Source organism: Heterodontus francisci, chromosome 7, assembly GCF_036365525.1.
Source record: "Heterodontus francisci isolate sHetFra1 chromosome 7, sHetFra1.hap1, whole genome shotgun sequence".
Classification (NCBI taxonomy): domain Eukaryota; kingdom Metazoa; phylum Chordata; class Chondrichthyes; order Heterodontiformes; family Heterodontidae; genus Heterodontus; species Heterodontus francisci.
Window position 1 is genome coordinate 51,229,644 of NC_090377.1, and position 18,980 is coordinate 51,248,623.

The 18,980-nt window shown below is 43.2% G+C and overlaps 1 protein-coding gene across 20 annotated transcripts in view; it reads left to right on the top strand.

The window, feature by feature from the left end:
* The window catches only part of LOC137371703 (mucin-13-like), a 146,883-nt gene that overhangs the window by 77,838 nt on the left and 50,065 nt on the right, over nucleotides 1-18,980 (top strand). For all 20 annotated transcript variants that reach the window (XM_068034507.1, XM_068034499.1, XM_068034501.1 and 17 more), the window contains 2 exons: nucleotides 10,683-10,789; nucleotides 14,863-14,921. In XM_068034507.1, coding sequence (XP_067890608.1) covers nucleotides 10,683-10,789; nucleotides 14,863-14,921 — 166 coding nt within the window. The remainder of the gene's footprint in view (nucleotides 1-10,682; nucleotides 10,790-14,862; nucleotides 14,922-18,980) is intronic.

Here is an 18,980-nt window from a genome sequence, read left to right on the forward strand (position 1 = left end):
TTGAAAGTACAGAATACTTTCAGAGAAGTAACATTATGTACTGATGTTGACTTCATTTATCTTCTAAAATGTATAATAAACGAATACTAACATTGGCAAGGGGTCTAAATAGAGGAGGGAAATAACTAAATTGAAAAATATAGAAACAGGAAAAGGACAAAACAAAAGTAAAGTACAGAAACAATTGGAGGATATTGATATCCCCAATAATGTGCAATACTATTGCACTTGCACAGGTGCAAAAAATTATCACAATTTAGCACCTCAAATGGAAAATAGCTGCTATAGTGCACTGTTGGCAGTGGAGGGCAATGTTGCAGTAATCACAAATTGTTTTGTCTATTCTTTCACATCAGCTGGAGAAATGCAATTTCTTCCTAAGATATATAATGGATACTTTTGCTATATAAGTAAAATTGAATTGAACAGCAAAAACAACTTGCATTTATATAGTATCTTTAATATTGCAAAACATTTCAAGGTGCTTCACAGGAGTGTTATTAAACAGAATTTAACACTAAGCAACATAAAGAGATATCAGGACAGAGGACCACAAGATTGGTCAAAGCGGTAGGTTATTAAGGGTTATCCTAAAGGAGAAGAGAGAGGTAAAAAGGTTTAGAGAGGTTTAGGCCTATGAAACTGAAGGCATGCCCTCCAATGGTGGAGTGATTAGAATCCGGGGTCTGCATGAGGCCAGAATTGAAGGAATGCAGAAATCTTAGAGAGCTGTCGGATTGGAGGAGATTACCAAGTTAGGCAGTGGTGCAGCTATGGAGGGATTTAAAAACAAGGATGAGAATTTACAATCGAGGTATTGCTGGTCGTGAGCCAATGTACTTCAGCAAGCACAGGGATAAGTGAATGGAACAGTGCAAATTAGGATGTAGGGAGAAGTGTTTTGGATGAGCTCAAGTTCATGTAGGGTGGTAGATGGGAAAAGTGAAAATTCCAACTCCCATAGTTATCTTAGAAGAATTAGATTGGGATTTAAGGGTGATGTTACAATCAGGTGTGGAGGGGCTGAAGGGCTCCCCTCTTGTCCCTCTCCTTGTTTGACCATAACAGGGTTTATTTCTTTTTTAAAAAAGTGAACGTGCTTGCTCAATTCAGTGAATGTTTGACTATTTACCTGCTATGATCATAAAAGAACCAATTGGACAGGTTTTCTTGAGTTTAGCGAGGAAAGACATTAGATTAGTTTAAGTACAATAAAACTATGTAAAATAATAAACTACACTCCAACTTTCACACATACGTGCGTGGGTGTGAGTTTCACACACACACACAAATAGGTTAGAGTGGAGAAGGATAGATTGGTTGGGTTAGAGTCCAGAGCAAAACCAGGTGTTTACAGTGTGTGGAGTTTGATGACTCGGTTGTCTTCCAGTTGAATCTCATGGTCCTGAGGCTTCCAGCTTGTAGAAGTGGCCAGCAGATTCGGGGCTTTCCTGGAGAACAGCGAAGCAGATGATTTTTTCCATGGGGTTTCTGCATGCAGCAATGATAGGACTTAGGTGGTCATGGACAGTAGGCAAGGCTCAAAACTGGCCAGGTGGGCTGTGGAGAGAGAGAGAGGTGGGGGGCATACCCCACTTGGGTCTCCTCTGATTAGTGTTCAGTTGTTTGTCTGCTGCAAAGAGAAAAAATCCAGCTTAAAACACTCAGATAGTGGGCCTTTCACATGATGGCACAGTGTATTTCTTCTTTCAACTTAATTAGTTGATGTTTAAGAATTCCCTTCTCTCAATCAGGGTCCCATTATTCAAGTGATTACCTTGAGTGGTTTGTCTTCACCAGTTTAATATCACAAGTGATTTCCTTTAAATGTCTTGCGAATGGGGACTGGCCAGGTGATGTACTCCAAACTTCCCAAGTCAATGTTATGGAAGGGATTGGTCAGACAATTCAACTCCCTCTCGATGCATTAGAATGTAGGGGATTTTGATTCAGATTTCAGTGCCTATTTTAGCTGCTAGCAGTCACCTTTACTCAGATTTAATTCAGGTTTCCCTCCGATGGATTAAAAAAATCGTTATTTGGCATAGGTTCGTGACACCTTCACACCATGCAGAATGAAATATGATGACAGGAGCATAAGGTTGTAAAACAATAAGAAACTGTACATACACATTCATCCTTAAATACTCACTTCTCAGTCTTACACTGCCATAGATGTGCTTTGGTTTCATTTTTGTCTGCGATGATTCTGTGTTGAGTTAGACTCTGGATAAAGCATCGGCTATTACCTTGCTTTTTCAGCAATGTGGGTAATCTTTAAGTGGTAGGGTTGCAAAAGCAGGCTCCATCAAAATAGCCTTGCATTCTGGGTTTTGAATTTCTCCACAAATGTTAAAGTGTTATGGTCGGTATAGACAATGATCTCCCTATATCCATTTTGCCTATAGACTGCAAAGTGCTTGAGAGCCAGCAACAGTGCCAGAACTTCCTTTTCCACAGTGGAATATCTCTTTTGATGTCAATTTAATTTTCTTGGAGAAATACCCAACTGGTCTCTCAATGCCAGACTCATATCTTCGGAGCAGGATGGCACTCACCCCTCAGTCACTAGCATTTACTGCCACTTTAAATGGTTTATTAAAGTTTGGAGCTGCCAGCACTGGTTCATTGGTTAAGATGGCTTTTAGCCTCTCGAAAGCTGTTAGGCACCCTCCTGACAACACTAACCTTGCTCTTTTCTGTAGTTAGTCTGTCAGTGGGGTGGCTATAGTGCTGGAGTTTGGAACGAATTTGCACTAAAACCTATGCATCCCTTAAAATCGCATTATTTCGTGTTTGGTCGTGGGATTGGGAAAATCCATCAGCACCCTGTACCTTCGCTGCTCTCGCCCCTGATCCATAACATACTCTACGTAGGTTACTTGAGCTTTAGCAAACTCATTCTTTGCCAGATTTACCACTAGGTCAGCCGACTGTAACCTTCGGAAGAGGGCTTCTAACTGGTCTAGGTGGTCCCCCCCAGTTCTCACTGTACACTAACAGGTCATCCAGGTAAACTACACAGTTGGGCAGGCCAGCCATTACCTGGTTCATCAGCCTTTGGAAGGTGGCTGGGGCATTTCTTAACCCAAAAGGCATTGTTCGGCACTGGAATAGGCTGTCTGGGGTGACGAAATACCAGATTTCGATAGCTCAGGGTGTTAAGGGAACCTGCCAGTATTGTTTTAACAAGTCTATCTTGGTTATGTAGGTGGTGTTTCCTACTCTACTAATACAGTCTTCCAGGCATGGAACTGAGTAGGAGTCAGCTCTGGTCACTGCATTAACCTTCCTGTAATCAATGCAAAACCTGGCTGAACCATTGGGCACAGGCACGAGCACAACTGGGGAACTCCAACTGCTCTGACTGGGCTCAATCAGCTTGTACTCCAGCATATACTGAATTTCCTCCCAAACCTAAGTCAGTTTCCTGGGACCTAGGCAATAGGGATTTTGAATTATGGGAGGGGGCTCTCCTACATCCACATTGTGTAGGGTTAGTGTTATGCACCATGGTTAGTCCCTGCAGATCTCTTTAAATGCTGTGAGCAGCCTCGTCAGCGTTCCTTTTTCTTCTGCACTTAAATAGGAGAGTATGGTGTCTAATTTCCCTAACATTTTAGCGTTAGCTAACCGGACGGCAGGGGGTTTGATTTGGAATACCTCCTTGCCTCCCTCTAACTCACTGTCCCTTTTGTTCTCCCCCCTGACTGCCTGACAGACCTGTGCTTGTTTGTCCCCTTCCTGGCTGTGATACCACTTTAACATATTGATTTGGTACAGTCTTTGCTTTTTCCTAGATCTGGGGTGTTAATTAAATAATTCACCCTGCCAATCTTCTTTACTACTCTGTATGATCCACTGAACCAGGCTTTCAATGGTTCACCCTGTAATGCTAGTAGCACTAACATGAGACTGGATTTCAGCGCCGGATGCAAACTATGACAGTCCGCCCGTATAGCGGACCGCACATCGCGGAGCTGTCGCGATATTAAATGCGCTGGCTCATTTAAATGGCCTGGGCACAATGCCACTCCCGCCCCCCCCGATGAAGTGGAGGGGGTGGGCAGTTCATTCCGACAATGGCATCAGGCACCATTGTGCAGACGCTGCCATTTTTAAAGGGCTTCAAGCCATTCCATGTATTTTAAATATTTAAAGAACAATGATTGTAAAAAATTAAAGTTATCCCGACCCTCTCCCACCTCCCCACCAATGAACATAAAATTCATTACTTACGCTCTCCACCCCAAAACACTTATCTTGTGCACCCGACCTTTCACCCCCAAAGTTCATAAACTTTAGACTTTACCCCTTCCCACCACCTAGACCAACGAAATTACTTTGATGCCGCTCCCCCCAACTGCACTGAATAACATGCCTGCTCCCTACTCCCCACCAGTGTACCGCCTCGGATGCCCCTACGGGGATCCAAAGGCACAAGAGTGTAGGCCACAGCAGCAATATCGCACTGGAGCGGGTAAGTACTTAATTCATTTATTTAAATAAATTAAACAATGCAAATGATGTTCCTGCCACTGAGCGGCGGGGAGTCCGCCATGAGGCCTTGCCACTTTGGGCAATATCGGGCCAGCCCTTCCCAGCATCGAGGCCTGTGGCGGACCTCTCCCGGAGGCATTTTCTGGCCCCCACCACAACCCCCCTGCGATGTTGGGGGGGCTGTAAAATCCAGCCCATGGTCTCCGGGCTGAAATGTTCTGGCCTTGGCATGTTTATCTGCCCACCTTTTCATAGTTGTCTGAGAGGTTTTTAGTTGTTCCTGAACCATCGCACAGGCTCTCTATGAGCTGCTCCCAGAACATCGTGATGTACTCTAACATGGAAAGCTCATCCCTGTGTCCCAAAATCCTCTCCTTGATTAGTTTGAGAAGACCTCTCACCATGTGTCCACAAACTAATACAAAGGGAATAAAGCCAGTGGACTCATTGGATGAGTCCCTGGCGGCAAGCAGACGAAATCCCAGCCCTATGCTCCAATCCTGCGGGTACTCGTAGCAGCATGCCCTGATCATTGTTTTTAGGGTCTGGTGGTACTGTTCCAAAGCCTTTTGTAACTGTGGTGGTAGGCTGAGGACTTTAGCTGGGTTTTGCCCACATTACCCATGACCTTTTGAAAGGAACCCGACATGAAATTTGTGCCCTGATCCATCTGGATCGTGGCAGACAGGCCATATCGGGTGAAGAATTGGGTTAGTCCTTCCACCACTACCTTAGCAGAGATAGTTCTTAAGGGGTTGGCCTCTGGGAATAGGGTTGCCACATCCATAATGGTGAGAAGATACAGGTAGCTCCCTTTTGTTATCGGCAAGGGCCCCACACAATCCACCAGCACTCTGCTGAAGAGTTCCCCAAAAGCTGGTATGGGAATTAGGGGTGCAGGTTTTTTTGAAGGTTGGGGCTTTTCACCACCTGGCATGTGTGACAAGTTTTACAGAACTCCACCACATCCTATGGAGTTGTGGCCAGTCAAAATGCTGCCTTATGCAGGCTTGGGTTTTTTGGATACTGACATGTCCAGCTGTTGGAGGTTCATGGGCTATTTTCAATATTTCCTTACAGTACCTAGGCAGCACCATCATCTTGTGGACCACTGTCCACATGTCTACTTCCTCATCAGCACCTCATTCTTTAAATAGTAGCAATCTGGAACTCCCTCTGCTTCCATTTCAGTTTGGACAGTCTGCGCTAACCTTTTTAACACTGGCTCAGCTTGCTGAACCTCGACCAAGGAAGACCTGCTTAACATTTCAGTTTGGGTCCTCTAACTACCCGAAGGAGGTTTCGGATAACCAGATAGTAGGATAATCTGTCTGCAGTGCCAGTTCAGCCTCCTCTGATGGAGCTTGTTTGGCCATGAATCGGGCCACCACACAGTCAGGGAAAATGCCAGCAACCTTCTCTTGTAACTGTTCTGTCTCTCTGACCTCTTTTGGTCACTCTAAAACTACTGGAGAAGCTACCACCTTCGCTCCTACCGGATCAGTACCAAGAAGCAGCTCAACCCCATCCACGGATAAACCAGAGACAATCCCTACAGTTACTGGAACAAAAACAAGAAATGCTGGATTCACTCAGCAGGTCTGGCAGCATCTGTGGAAAGAGAAGCAGAGTTAACGTTTCGGGTCAGTGACCCTTCTTCGGAACAGTTACTGGTCCTGAAACAAGGTTGCACTTCAGGTACACCGGATATAAAGGTCTGGGCATGTACCTCCCTCCTATACCGTTTACTAATTCTCTAGCATTCAATGCCCTCTTTGGGGGAAAGGTTATGTCTTTTCCCAGCAGAAGGGATTGGGTGGCCCCTATGTCCCTATCTATGACTATGGGCTTACCTGCCTCACTTGAGGGTTATGGGGTCATTTTTACTTTGGACACAAATCCTGTTAACTCTCAGGGTTTTGTTCTGTTCTTCCGCACTCACAGTGATATGTTTATTGGGTCTTACTGCCACAGTTAAAGCCACAGCCTGGTTTGCTGTGCTTTCCATCAGGGTCCCTTTTCCTTCCCTGATCTTGTGTACCTTAATTAATCCTATAGGTTTTCTCTGTAACTTCCAGCAGTCAGCTCATAGGTAACCTGTCTTGTTGCAATGGAAACACACAAGCTTTCAGCCATCACTTCAATTCTCAGCACATTCCTTTTTGGCCTGAGGAGGGCCCCTGTGTTTCCAGCTTTTCCTTCTCACCCATGGCTGTTCAGGCTCCTATCATCTTCCCACCTTCTATCCTTTTTTGGTTTTTGGAGGTGACCTGGGAAGTGTTTATCTTGGGCAAGATCTTGTGGACAAGCATATATTCATCAGCCAGGATTGCTAACTGCCTGTTGGAACCTTTTGGTCCTGCACATAAGTCTTTATGGAAAGGGAAAGTGAGTTTTTGAGCCCCTTGAGAAGGATCACCTCTATGAGGTTTTCATAGGTAGGCTCTATCTTAAGCACCCCTTTCCATCAATTGAAAGTGAGTTGCTTAACACTTTCAAACTCGATGTAAATTTGTTCAGGCTGCTTTGGAAGGGTTCGGAGTTTTTGGTGGTATGCCTCCCGTACCAGCTCATAACTGCGCAGGATAGCATTTTTGGTCATCTCAGTGTGAGGAACTCTCATCAGGCAATAGTGAATACATCTCGTGGGCTTTTCCTGTTAATTTGCTCTGCAGTAGCAGGGTCCAGCCTTCTGCTAGCCACTTCAACTGTTTTGTAAGCTTTTCAAAAAGAGATGAAAAATTCTTCCACATCCTCCTTATTGAACTTTGGTATCAGTTGAGAGAACTTTAAGAGCTCAGCATTCAGTCTTGTGTTAGGAGTAGTTCCCTTACTAGTGGTGCTTGCACTGGGTATGTTGGGTCTTCCCCTAGTTAGTTCAAACTGCCTTAACTCTCTTTGGAAATCTCTTTCTTTTTCTTGGAATGCTAGCTCTAGTCTCCACTGTTCCAACTGTAGCTTGACTAATGTTACTCTGTCTGTTTCAGATTCCAAGTCTGTCTCTGGTGCTTCAGTTTCAATTTCAAAATGGTTGGCCACAAGTTTTAGGATTTCGGGTTCCTAGCTTTTGAACAGATAGTAATCTCTAAATGCCTACCTATACTCCTTAACTCTTTCACAAATAGGGCTTCAAACTGTCTGAAGTTACTTCACTCTGCTATAGGAAGGTATTGGCCTCGAATGTGGGCATTTTAGTACAACTAGCACTGAAAACCACAAGAAAACTTATATTCACGTTTTAAATTTTTGCGAGGGATCAATTTGGTTTCCCGCTTTCAATTTCTCATTTGTCTTTGGACTGATCCTGGACAAGAGCCTCCAAATTTCTGTTACAGTCAGGTGAGGAGGGGTCAAAGGCCTCCCCTCTTGTCTCTCTCCTTGTTTGACCATAACAAAATTTAGTTCTTTTATTAAAGTTTGCCAATTCAGTGAGTGTTTGACTATTTACGTGCTATGACCATAAAAGAACTAATCGGACAGGTTTTCTTGAGTTTAATAAAGAAGGAGGTTACCTTTATTGTACTTAAACTGACCTAGGTAAAATAATAAATTACACTCCAACTTTCATACACACATGCAAGGTTCACAAACACATACACAAATAGGTTACAAAGTGGGGAAGGATAGATTGGTTAGGTTAAAGTCCGGAACAATAAAAAGAGGCATACAATCTATGGAGTTTGATGACTCGGTTGTCTTCCGGCTGAACTCAGTGGTCCTAAGGCTTCCAACTTGTATAGGTGGCCAGCAGATTCAGGGTTTTCCTGGAAAACAGTGATGCAGATGGTTTCCTTCACGGGGTCTCTGTCTGCAGCAATGACAGAATAAGGTGGTCACGGCCAGCTGGCAGGGTTCAAAACTGGTCAGATGGACTAGAGAGTGAGTGAGATAGAGGAAGAGACAGAGAGACATAGTGAGAGAGAAAGAGACAGAGAGAGAGAAAGAGAGAAAAAGAGAGAGTCTACCAATTGGGTCTCTTTTAATTAGTGCCCAGTTGCTTGTCTGCTGCAGAGCTAAAAAAACCCAACTTAAAACACACAGATGGTAGGCCTTTCACATGATGGCACAATGTATTTCTTTTTTCAACTTCATTAGTTCATGTCTAATAACTCCCTTCTCTCAATCGGGGTCCCATTGTTCAAGTGATTACCTTTGAGTGGTTCCTTTCCACCAGTTTAATGTCCCAAGTGATTTCCTTTAAATGTCTCAGGATGGGCTAGGTAAAGGGGACTGGACAGGTTATTCACTCCAAACTTCCCAAATCATTGTTCTGGAGGGGACTAGCCAGACAATTCAGCTCCCTTTAGATGCATTAAAATGTAGAGGATATTGATGCAAATTTCAGTGGCCATTTTAGCTGCTAGCAGTAACCTTTATTAAAATTTAATTCAGGTTTCCAGCCAATGGATTAAAATAATCATTTGGCAGAGCACATGTTCGTGACTATGAATTAGCTTTGGGGTTCTCCCGCTTTCCCACAGTAGCCTTGGAAGAAGAACCATGAACAAAATCATTTTTCAGAGTTTCTGCAGTTTTCCTACAAAATGTAGAGAAGATGAGTTGAACACCTCCGTGGAAATTCACCCCCTTAATATTTATGTATTCGCTAATGAAGAGGATGAAGTTAATGTCATGGTAGAAGAAGAGACAGCAGAGATATTGCATAGAATAAAAACAGATTGAAAGAAGGTGCTAACTAGGTTGGCATTACCACAAAGTTAACAAATCACCCAGTTCAGATGGGATGCATCCTTGGTTATTGAGTGAAGCTAGAGTTGAGATAGCAGAGGGTCTGACCACAATCTTTCAATACTGCTTGGATATGGGAGCGGTGCCAATGGACTGGAGGATTGTAAATATTACACCTTGTTCAAAAAATGAGAAAACACTCAATGTGGTAACTACAGATCAGTTTATTGAACACCAGTGATGGGAAAACTAGTGGAGACCATTGTCAAGGACAAAATAAATTCTCATTTGGAGAATTGTGGGTTAATTAGGGACAGTCAGTAGGGACTTTTAAAGGCAAATTAGGTCTGACGTGATTGAATTCTTTGATGAAGTAGCAGATTGTTAAAGATAGTGCAGTAGATGTATATATGGACTTTCAAAAGGTTAAGTACCACGTAACAGACTTATTTAGAAAATATAATCACATAGCATTAAAGGAACGCTGGTAACTTGATTACATAATTAGCTAAGGGATAGGAGGAAGAAAGTGGTAATGAACAGATATTTTTCTGACTGGAGTGAAGTATGCAATGGCACCCCCCACAGCCCCACCCCCCTCTGGGATTGGTATGAGGACCATTGCTTTTCTTGTTACATATAAAATGACCTCAACTTGGGTATAGGGAGTACAATTGCTAGAAAAATGGTAGACCATCTTCCCAAACCTATATTTTAATGGTCCCCTTGAGCTGAACAAATGTATTTGAAATCACGTTAAGTTCATCTATCTAAATTTTAGTGTGACAGATCCTTTATTCTTTCATTAAATGATCTAGAACAGCCCAGCAAATCTTAATCACAATGTTCATTTTGTTTACATCTTCACCCATTTCAGGTTCTGTTGTTAATTATAAGACTAGAAAAAACACTTTTTTAAAGTTATTTTGGTTATTCATCATTCCTGATACTGCAATTTGAGTAGTTTGGAATATAGTACCAATTGGATTAATTGGAAATAATTAAGTCTCACACAACCTATAATTTGAGCTTCTACAATTATGTTGATAGAGGTTCCAGCACAATTTGTTATCTTTGTAATCGAAGCATTGATGATAATCAAGATGATTGGAACTTCCTTTAATTCTTCCCAGAACTTTTGTATTTGTGTGTGCTTTCTTAATGGTCAATAAAAACCCTATTTCAAGTTGTTTCTAAATCTAAACAAAGACTAAATTCATTGAAGTTGACTCCTGACATGTTGAACAAACCAATAATAACCCAACAAATACAAACAGCATAAACTGATATTCAAGACTTTTTGAAATGGAAGGACTTGCTGCTGCTTTTCCCACTCAGTGGTTATGGTTTTCAAACCTTCCAATTGTTTGAAACCTGTAATTATAATTGGAAAAGAAATGGGGAAAGAAACTGCTGTCATTTATAAATCAAGTTGCTATATCGTCTGACACTTGAGCAAAATGTAAGTATTCAATTGTATTTTTAATATCTAGGCAAGACTTTTTGCGGAGAATTGACCATTCAAATGGATTTTCATGAAGACCTGAAGAACAAAATATCTTTGGAATATATGAAGCTTCGAAATAATATAACGATCTTTGTAGGTATTCGTAGCTGTAAAGCACAATTTTTTTTTAAATTAAGAGAAACAAACCACTTTAAAAGACAAACTTAGTTTTGGCTAAAAATAAAGGTGACAGGAAAGCGTAGAATGTTGAAATTTGAGCACACTGCACCGTGAGTGGCAGGATACAGGTTCACACCTGAGGTTTCCAAATGGTGACTTGCCAATTTTAGCCATACTATTGTAATGAAGCACAGAACAGAAGATGGGCAGCTTCCACAGGAACAAAGAGACTGGGCAGAATTTTCCTGCGAGATTCAGTACCTCAATGTTGGGACCAAATGGAGGTCCCAATCCACAATTGCCGGCAGCGAGGCCAGCGTCATGATCTTCCAGGAGACAGCTTCCAAATTGGCTGCCTCTAAGCTTGCATCCGATAAGGATGGGCTCTCGATGCTGGCAGCCCAATCAGAGGGCCAGCATATCTAGAGCCTCAGCAACCCCACTGGTAGAAATGGGCACTGCTGAAGCAGGTTGGGGACCATGAGGGCCCCTCAACATGAAGCCGCCCTAGCTGCCTGCACATCAAAACTTAAATAGCTGTGATATACATGGGTAGATGATTTGGGTGGAGGGGAAACCCCTCTGCTGGATCAGTCTTGCGTTAATTCAGCCCCCTCTTTGCAGCATGGAGCATCCGGCTCCAATGGATCCCTGCCTGCCACACTGAGGCCGCCTCCATTGAGTGGATGACCTCCATACGTGGCAGGGGGCCACTCTGCCACTGAAAAAATGGTGGAGAGGCCACAAAATCACCCCTAATTTGGGAATTAACTCTGCAAATTGTCTGCCTACCTCTGTGGTGCAGGCAGCTGACCCGCCTCCCATCCTACCCGGGAAAGTTCCCCAGTGGCAGGAATGTGTTGGGGAGCTGATCCAACTCAGCTCCCCACTATTTTCCCGACAACCCCCTCCACTCTTGCCACCAAACCCGCCACCATGAGGCCAGTAAATTCACCCACCACTCCCAATTGTACCTTTTAGTTGCCCCTTATAGACCAAGATTGGCAGAGATTTGGAGCAGATTTTATGAATATTCTGTAAACTGGATATGGTGAAAGGAGTCTGTAGAACATGTGAACATAAGAAATAGGAGCAGGAGAAGGACATTCAGCCCCTCAAGCCTGTTCCTCCATTTAATAAGATCATGCATGATCGTCAACTTCAACTGCACTTTCCTGCCTGATCCCCATTGGGCCTAAAAATCTCTCGATCTCAGCCTTGATTGTGGGGCTTGGCATTTGAAAGTGTTATGCCACTTATATTTCCTGCCCTCTTGAAACCTGTAGTGCAGTGTCTCCAGGTTGGAGGAAGTACAATCCTGCCGCTGACTTCCTTGGCCTCTTCCATGCACGGCTGCTTGGTTTGTGAGACTGGTCACTTGCTCCCAGCCTTGGGAAAGATTACTTCACTGCAGTCCCTCAGATCCTGCAGAAGGACCATCAGGTAAGAGTGTGAGCTCCAGCAGGGAGGAGGTGGTGGGAGGTCCTTTCCAGGTCTCCTCTCCATTCCTGTGGTTGCTGCAGCCTTCGGAATACATGTCCAGTTGAGCCTTTCTGGCCAATGTTCCACGGTCCATTTAATTAGATGTCCTTTCTTTAGGAGAGCCACGGCAAAGCCTACTCCAGCAGCAATCAGATTCCTGACCTGCTGCAGCTCCCATCGTTTTGCCAGGGAACTACGACTTGCAAATACTACCTATTGTGCCCTCCTCCATAGCTCACTTGCCCACCTAGCTTTGTATTGTCCAAAACTTGTTTACATTACATTTGGTCCCTTCACCTAAGCCATTGATACAGATTGTAAATAGCAGAGGCCCTAGCATTGATTCTTCTGGCACCCAGTAGTAACAGCCTGTCGACCTGAAAATGACCCGTTTATTCCTACTTTCTGTCTTCTGTCCTTTAACCAATGCTCTATCCATGCTAATATATTACCCCCAACCCCGTGAGTCCTTACCTTTTGCAACAACCTTTCATGTGGCATTTTATCAAATGCCTTTTGAAGATGCAAATGTACTGCATCCACTGGTTCCCCTTTATCTACCCTACTAGTTACATCCTCAAAAAATCTTAATAGATTTATCAAACACAGTTTCCCCTGTCATAAAACCATAGTGACTCTGTCAATTATATCTTGCTTTTCTAAATGCCTTGTTATCACTTCCATAGTAATGGATTCTAGCATTTTCCAGATGACTGATGTCAGGTTAACTGGCCTATGGTTCCCCTGTTTTCTCTCCCCCTCTTTTCTTGTCTTCTACTGTGAAGACAAACATAAAACAGTGAACACTGACATAAAATATTTGTTCAACATCTCTGCTATTTCCTTATTCTCCATTATAATTTGTTCTCTCTCAGCCTCTAAGGGACCTATGTTTGCTTTCACTACTTTCTTCCTTTGTACATTCTTGTAAAAGGTCTTAAAATCTTTTTTGTATATTTCTTATTAGGTTACTCTCATTCTATTTACTCCTTTATTTTGGTCATTCTTTGCTAGTATCTAAAACTCACCCAATCCTCAGGCATACTACTCTATTTGGCAATATTATAAATCTCTTTGTTTAATCTAATACTATCCTTAACCTTTTTATTTAGCTATGGATATATTTATTTTTCTGTGGTGGTTTTATTTCTCAATGGAATGTAGATTCATTGAGAATTATGAAATATTTCTTTAAACCTTCACCATTGCTCATCTACTGTCATACCTTTTAGTCCAATTTCCCAACTTACCTTAGCCAACGTGCCATTTATACTTATGTAATTGGTTTTATTTAAGTTCAATACCATAGTTTCAGACTTAAATGTCACTCTCAAATTCAACATGATATTCTACCATATTATGATCATGCTTTCCCAGAGGATCCTTTACTATGAGATTACTAATTAACCCTGTCTAATTACAAACAAGATCTAGAATAGCTTCTTTCCTTTTAGTTCAATGGCATATTATTCTAGGAAACAATCTTGAATACATTGCATGAACTTTTCTCCAAACTACTTTTGCTGATTTCATTTGTCCAGTCTATATGAAGATTAATGTCCCCTGTAATTATTGCTTTGTCTTGGTTACAAATTCCTCTTATTTCTTAATTAATACTCTGTCCAACAGTATAGCTACTGTTAGGGGGCCTATAAACTACTCCCACCAACATTTTCTGACTCTTGTTATTTCCCTACTGGTTCTACTTCCTGCTCTTCAAAACCTAGATCCTTCCTCACTATTGTCCTTATGTCATGCTTTATTATAAAGGCTACCCCTCCCGCCTCTTTTCCATTTTGTCTTTTTCGAAATGTCAAGTACCCTGGAGTATTTAGTTCCCAACCTTGGTGACCATGCAACCACAGGGCAGGCAACACAACCTTCAGAACTCCCAGTGCTGCAGAAAGCAATTTCTAACCCCCTGACTATACTGTCCCCTGTTACGACCACATTTCTTTCAATCCCCCCACCTAAATTACCTCCAATACCTTCAGGTGCTGTGCTTAGTTTGCTCATCCACCTTGCAGACTTTGCCGTCATCCAAAGAAGCACCAAAAACCTTGTACCTATCGAATAATGGCAAAGGCCGAGGTTTCTCCAGCACCGCACCTAGAGTCCCCTTACTAGCCTGACTCTTGGTCACACTCTCCTGTGCTTGACCACTAACCAGACCTCTCCCACTTCCTGACCTTAAGGGGTGCAACTGCCTCCTGGATCAGAGTGTCCAGGTGACTCTCCCCCTCCTTGATACCACGCAATGTCTGCACCTCAGTCTTTTAACTAATTACTTAATCTAGTGTAAGTTATTGGTGGATTAAATTAAATGGTTGCCTGTAATACAAACCTCTACAAGTACTGGAAGCAAACTGCAGCCCCTGCTTCCCCACTTTTGTCACAAATTCCCAATTGCATCAAATTGACAACTTTTGGACCCTTTGGAAGGGGAAGAGGATAAGAGTAAAGCATTTATCTTGATCAATACAACAATGCATTTATATTTCAATCAAAAATAGAATGGAAATTTTTCATATATATTTTGAATCTATTCTCACATTTTTTTGCAGTTTGAATCTGCATTTAACAACCGTAAAGACTACCGAACAACTTTAATTGTTGACGTCAGGTAAGGAAAAATCTTAATTTCAAATACCTGAAATCTACGTAGTTAATTTGAAGTATGGTCAGGATCAAACGTGCAATATTGATATATTGAAACAGGAAAAACTGAAAAAAAATCCGAAGTGAAGAGAATGATGAATCAAATGAATGCCACATAAACATGATCAGTGGTGTATTGTATTTCATTTATTGTCATGAAAGAATTATTTTGTTAATAGTCCTGTTAAGACCAGAATTTTTCTGGCTTAGTTATGGTGGTATACTGGCAATATAGTTCTTTATTTTAAAACGGCTCAGTGGGATGCTAATGGATAGTGTGCAATCAAAAAGGAATGTGTGGTCATTAATGGTACAATATAATCAAATCCTTGCATTTATATATTATCCTTAATGTAGAAAAAATCTCAAGGCACTTCGCAGAGGCATAATTAGACAAAAACAGACACCAAACCAAAGAAGGAGAGATTAGGAATGGTGACCAAAATCATGTTCAAAGTAATGGTTTGAAAGAAGACCTTCAAGTTAAAGAGAGAGATGGAGAGTGTTCTATTTCAGAAAGCCAGGTGGTGAAGGATAGAACTGGAGCCAATCTTCACACAATTTTATAAGCTTTTAATTACAGAGATACGCATTACAAACATGCACCTCCTAATCTAGTCACAACTGTTTCTATCTGTTCCTATTTATAAGAGCACAAGTGAATTACCAGTTAATGCTCACCAGCTGCATACAACTAAAAACAATTAATATACAATTAACAGATAGGTGGAAAGGTTTAGCGATATAATTCCAGAGCTAGGGCCTGGGTAGCTGAAGGCACAGCCAACAATGCTGGGGTGAAATGTGTGGGGTATGCACAAGAAGACAGAGTCAGAGGAATGCAGAGTTCTCTGAGAGTTGCAGGGCTTGAGAAGTTTGCAGAGTTAGGGAAGAGGAAGGCCATGAAGAGATTTGAGACGTTGTGAGACCAGGAGCCACTGTAGAAATAGGGTTGATAGGCAAGCAGGACTTTACTTGGCTTATACTACAAGTTGCAGAGCTTTAGATAAGCCAAAGTTTATGGAAGATGGAAGACTGGCCAGAAGAGCATAAGAATAGTCAAGTACTGAGGTGACCAAGATATGGATGAGGGATCCAGGGGTAGATAGGCTGAGGCAGAGGTGGAAGCCGACAATGTTATGGAGATGTAATTTCGTAGTCCTTGTGATGGCAAGGATATGGGGATCAAAAGCTCAGCTCAAAGTGTATTAGGATGCTGAAGATGTGAACAGTCTGGTTCAACATGAATTAGTGGCTGGTGAGAGGGAAAGAATAGGTGGTGAGGGTATAGAGTTTGTAACAGAGGCCAAGATGATGGCTTCAGACTTCCAAATGCTTAACTGGAAAAAATAATAGGTCATCCAGAACTGGATGTTGGACAAGCAGTCTGATAGCACAGCGGCAGTAGAGTGGTCAAGAAAAATATGATAAATTTGAGTGTCATCAGCCTACATGTGGAACTTGACCCATGTTTTTAGATGATGTTGCTAAGCAGAATGGTAGCATAGTGGTAATTTACTGGACTAGTAATCCAGATGCCCAGACTAATGCTCCAGAGACATGTACCTGAATTTTGCATTGGGTGGGATGCCCACCAGTCTGTTTGCAACCTTAGTGTCACATTTGACCCCGCGATGAGCTTCTGACCTCATATTCACACAATCAGTAAGACTACCTATTTCCACTTCTGTAACATTGCCCAGTTCACTCTGTCTCAGCTCATCTGCTGCTGAAACCATCCTTCATGCCTTCATTACCTCTAGATTTGACTATCAACACATTCCTGGCTGGTCTCCTACATTCTGCTCTCTGTAAATTTGAGGTCATCCAAAACTCTGCTGCCTATGTCTTAGCTCGCACCAAGTCCCATTCCCCTATCACTGTGCTTGCTGACCTATATTGACTTTCTGGCCAAGCAACATCTTGGCTTTAAAATTCTCATCCTTGTTTTCAAATCCCTCCATAGTCTCACACCGCCCCATCTCTGTAATCTCCAGCCCCACAACCCTCCAAGATATCTGCGCTCCTCCAATTCTAGCCTCTGGTGCATCCCTGATTTTAATCGCTCCATCGGTGGTGGCTAACCTTCATTTACCTAGGATACAAGCTCTGGACTACCCACCCTACACCTCTCGGCCTCTCTACCTCACTTTCCTTCTTTAAAACACTCCTTAAAACCTACCTCTTTTCACCAAGCTTTTGGTCATCTGACCTAATGGGCTGGATTTTGTGGCACTGATGGGGCTTCTGGTGCCAAGCTGAAAAGTTGGGGGATGTTACGACCAGGTGAGAAGGGGTCTAGGGGCTTCCCTCTCAGCCTTTGCCTGGTTTAACCTTAACAGGGTTTAATTTTAAAACACGTGTTTTTAGCTCCCCCTTAAGTGAATCCTTGTTCACTGCTCCAATTGTAAGGCAAAGAAACCGAACAGGTTTCCTTAGATTTAAACAAGAATGGTAGAAGTTTATTAATATTAAAATCTAATCCAGTTAACAACTACGAATACACGGCGCGACCAGGCTCGCATTCATACGCGATAAATACACTCGCAGATAGAGACAGAAAAAGTGAAAGGAATAAAGGGGAAACGTTTGAGGCAATATCTGGTAGTTACAGTCCTTTAAGTTCAAAGTGGAGTCTTTGGTTGCCAGTAAATCTTGCAATTCGTTGGGGCCCAGTTCACGCTTCAACTTGTTCCGATGTAGGAGTCTTTTGTCTCTTGAGGTTTACGTGTTTTCCGTGGGCTTGGGAGAGAGAGAGACAGAGAGAGAGACAGAGATGCTTCCTTGTTCCAGCTTCAGTTGCACACTACCTTCTGAATTATTATGCCTCATTCTTGGCAGATGCGATCCTGCATGACAGGGGAATCCCACTTCGGCCTTTCCAACTCCCACCACCCCATCCCCCAAGCCCCACATGATCATTCATTGCTCTGACACCTCAGTGCCCAGCGCCGGGATCCCTCTCCCTCTAAAGATGGGGAACCTGCCTAACAGCTGCCAGCCAATCACAGGGCCGGAAGCTCAGCAGTATCAGTAGTGCTACTGGGAGCAGAGGCCATTGCTGGTACTGCAGAGGTCTTAGACCCAGGCTTAGCGCTGGAGCCCAGACCCAAGGTAAGTGAGGCGGAATCGCTGGAGCCAGACCGGCAGGATCCAGTGAGGGAGGGGGCTAGGGTGGGCATTTAGTGCAGGTCTAGGGGGGAGGTTCACCTATGTGTTTTTTTTCCCGTGGGGCCCTCCGTCAGTCACAGAGGGCGCATCGTTTTACTGGGCGATGTCCCCGCATGGTGGAGGCCCCACCGCCACCCTACCTCCCCCCACCACCACCGCTGGCTAAATCCCAGTGGCAGCAGGAAGAGGCCCTTAAGTGACTGTTAATAGGCCCTCCATCCCCCACCTCCTGTAACTATTTTATGGGACACCCGCCTCCGAACCTATCTCAGGGGGCCCATAAAATCCAGCCCAATATCTCCAGTTGTGGCTCAGTGGCTTTGTTTTATAATGCTCCTACGAAGCACCTTGGGACGTTTTATTACGTAAAAGGCATTGTATAAATTTAAGTTGTTGTTGTTCTACAGCCAATGGCCAGATTCCTCGCATGAACAGGACAGACCACCAGAGGTTTAGTTTAGTGATACAGCACTGAAACAGGCCCTTCGGCCCACCGAGTCTGTGCCAACCATCAACCACCCATTTATACTAATCCTACACTAATTCCATATTCCTACCACATCCCCACCTGTCCCTATATTTTCTCTACCACCTACCTATACTAGGGGCAATTTATAATGGCCAATTTACCTATCAACCTGCAAGTCTTTTGGCATGTGGGAGAAAACCAGAGCACCCGGAGGAAACCCACGCAGACACAGGGAGAACTTGCAAACTCCACACAGGCAGTACCCAGAATTGAACCCGGGTCGCTGGAGCTGTGAGGCTGCGGTGCTAACCACTGCGCCACTGTGCCGCCCTGTGGTTATACAGTTGGAATGGGATGATCCTGGGAGTCCTCAACATTGACTCC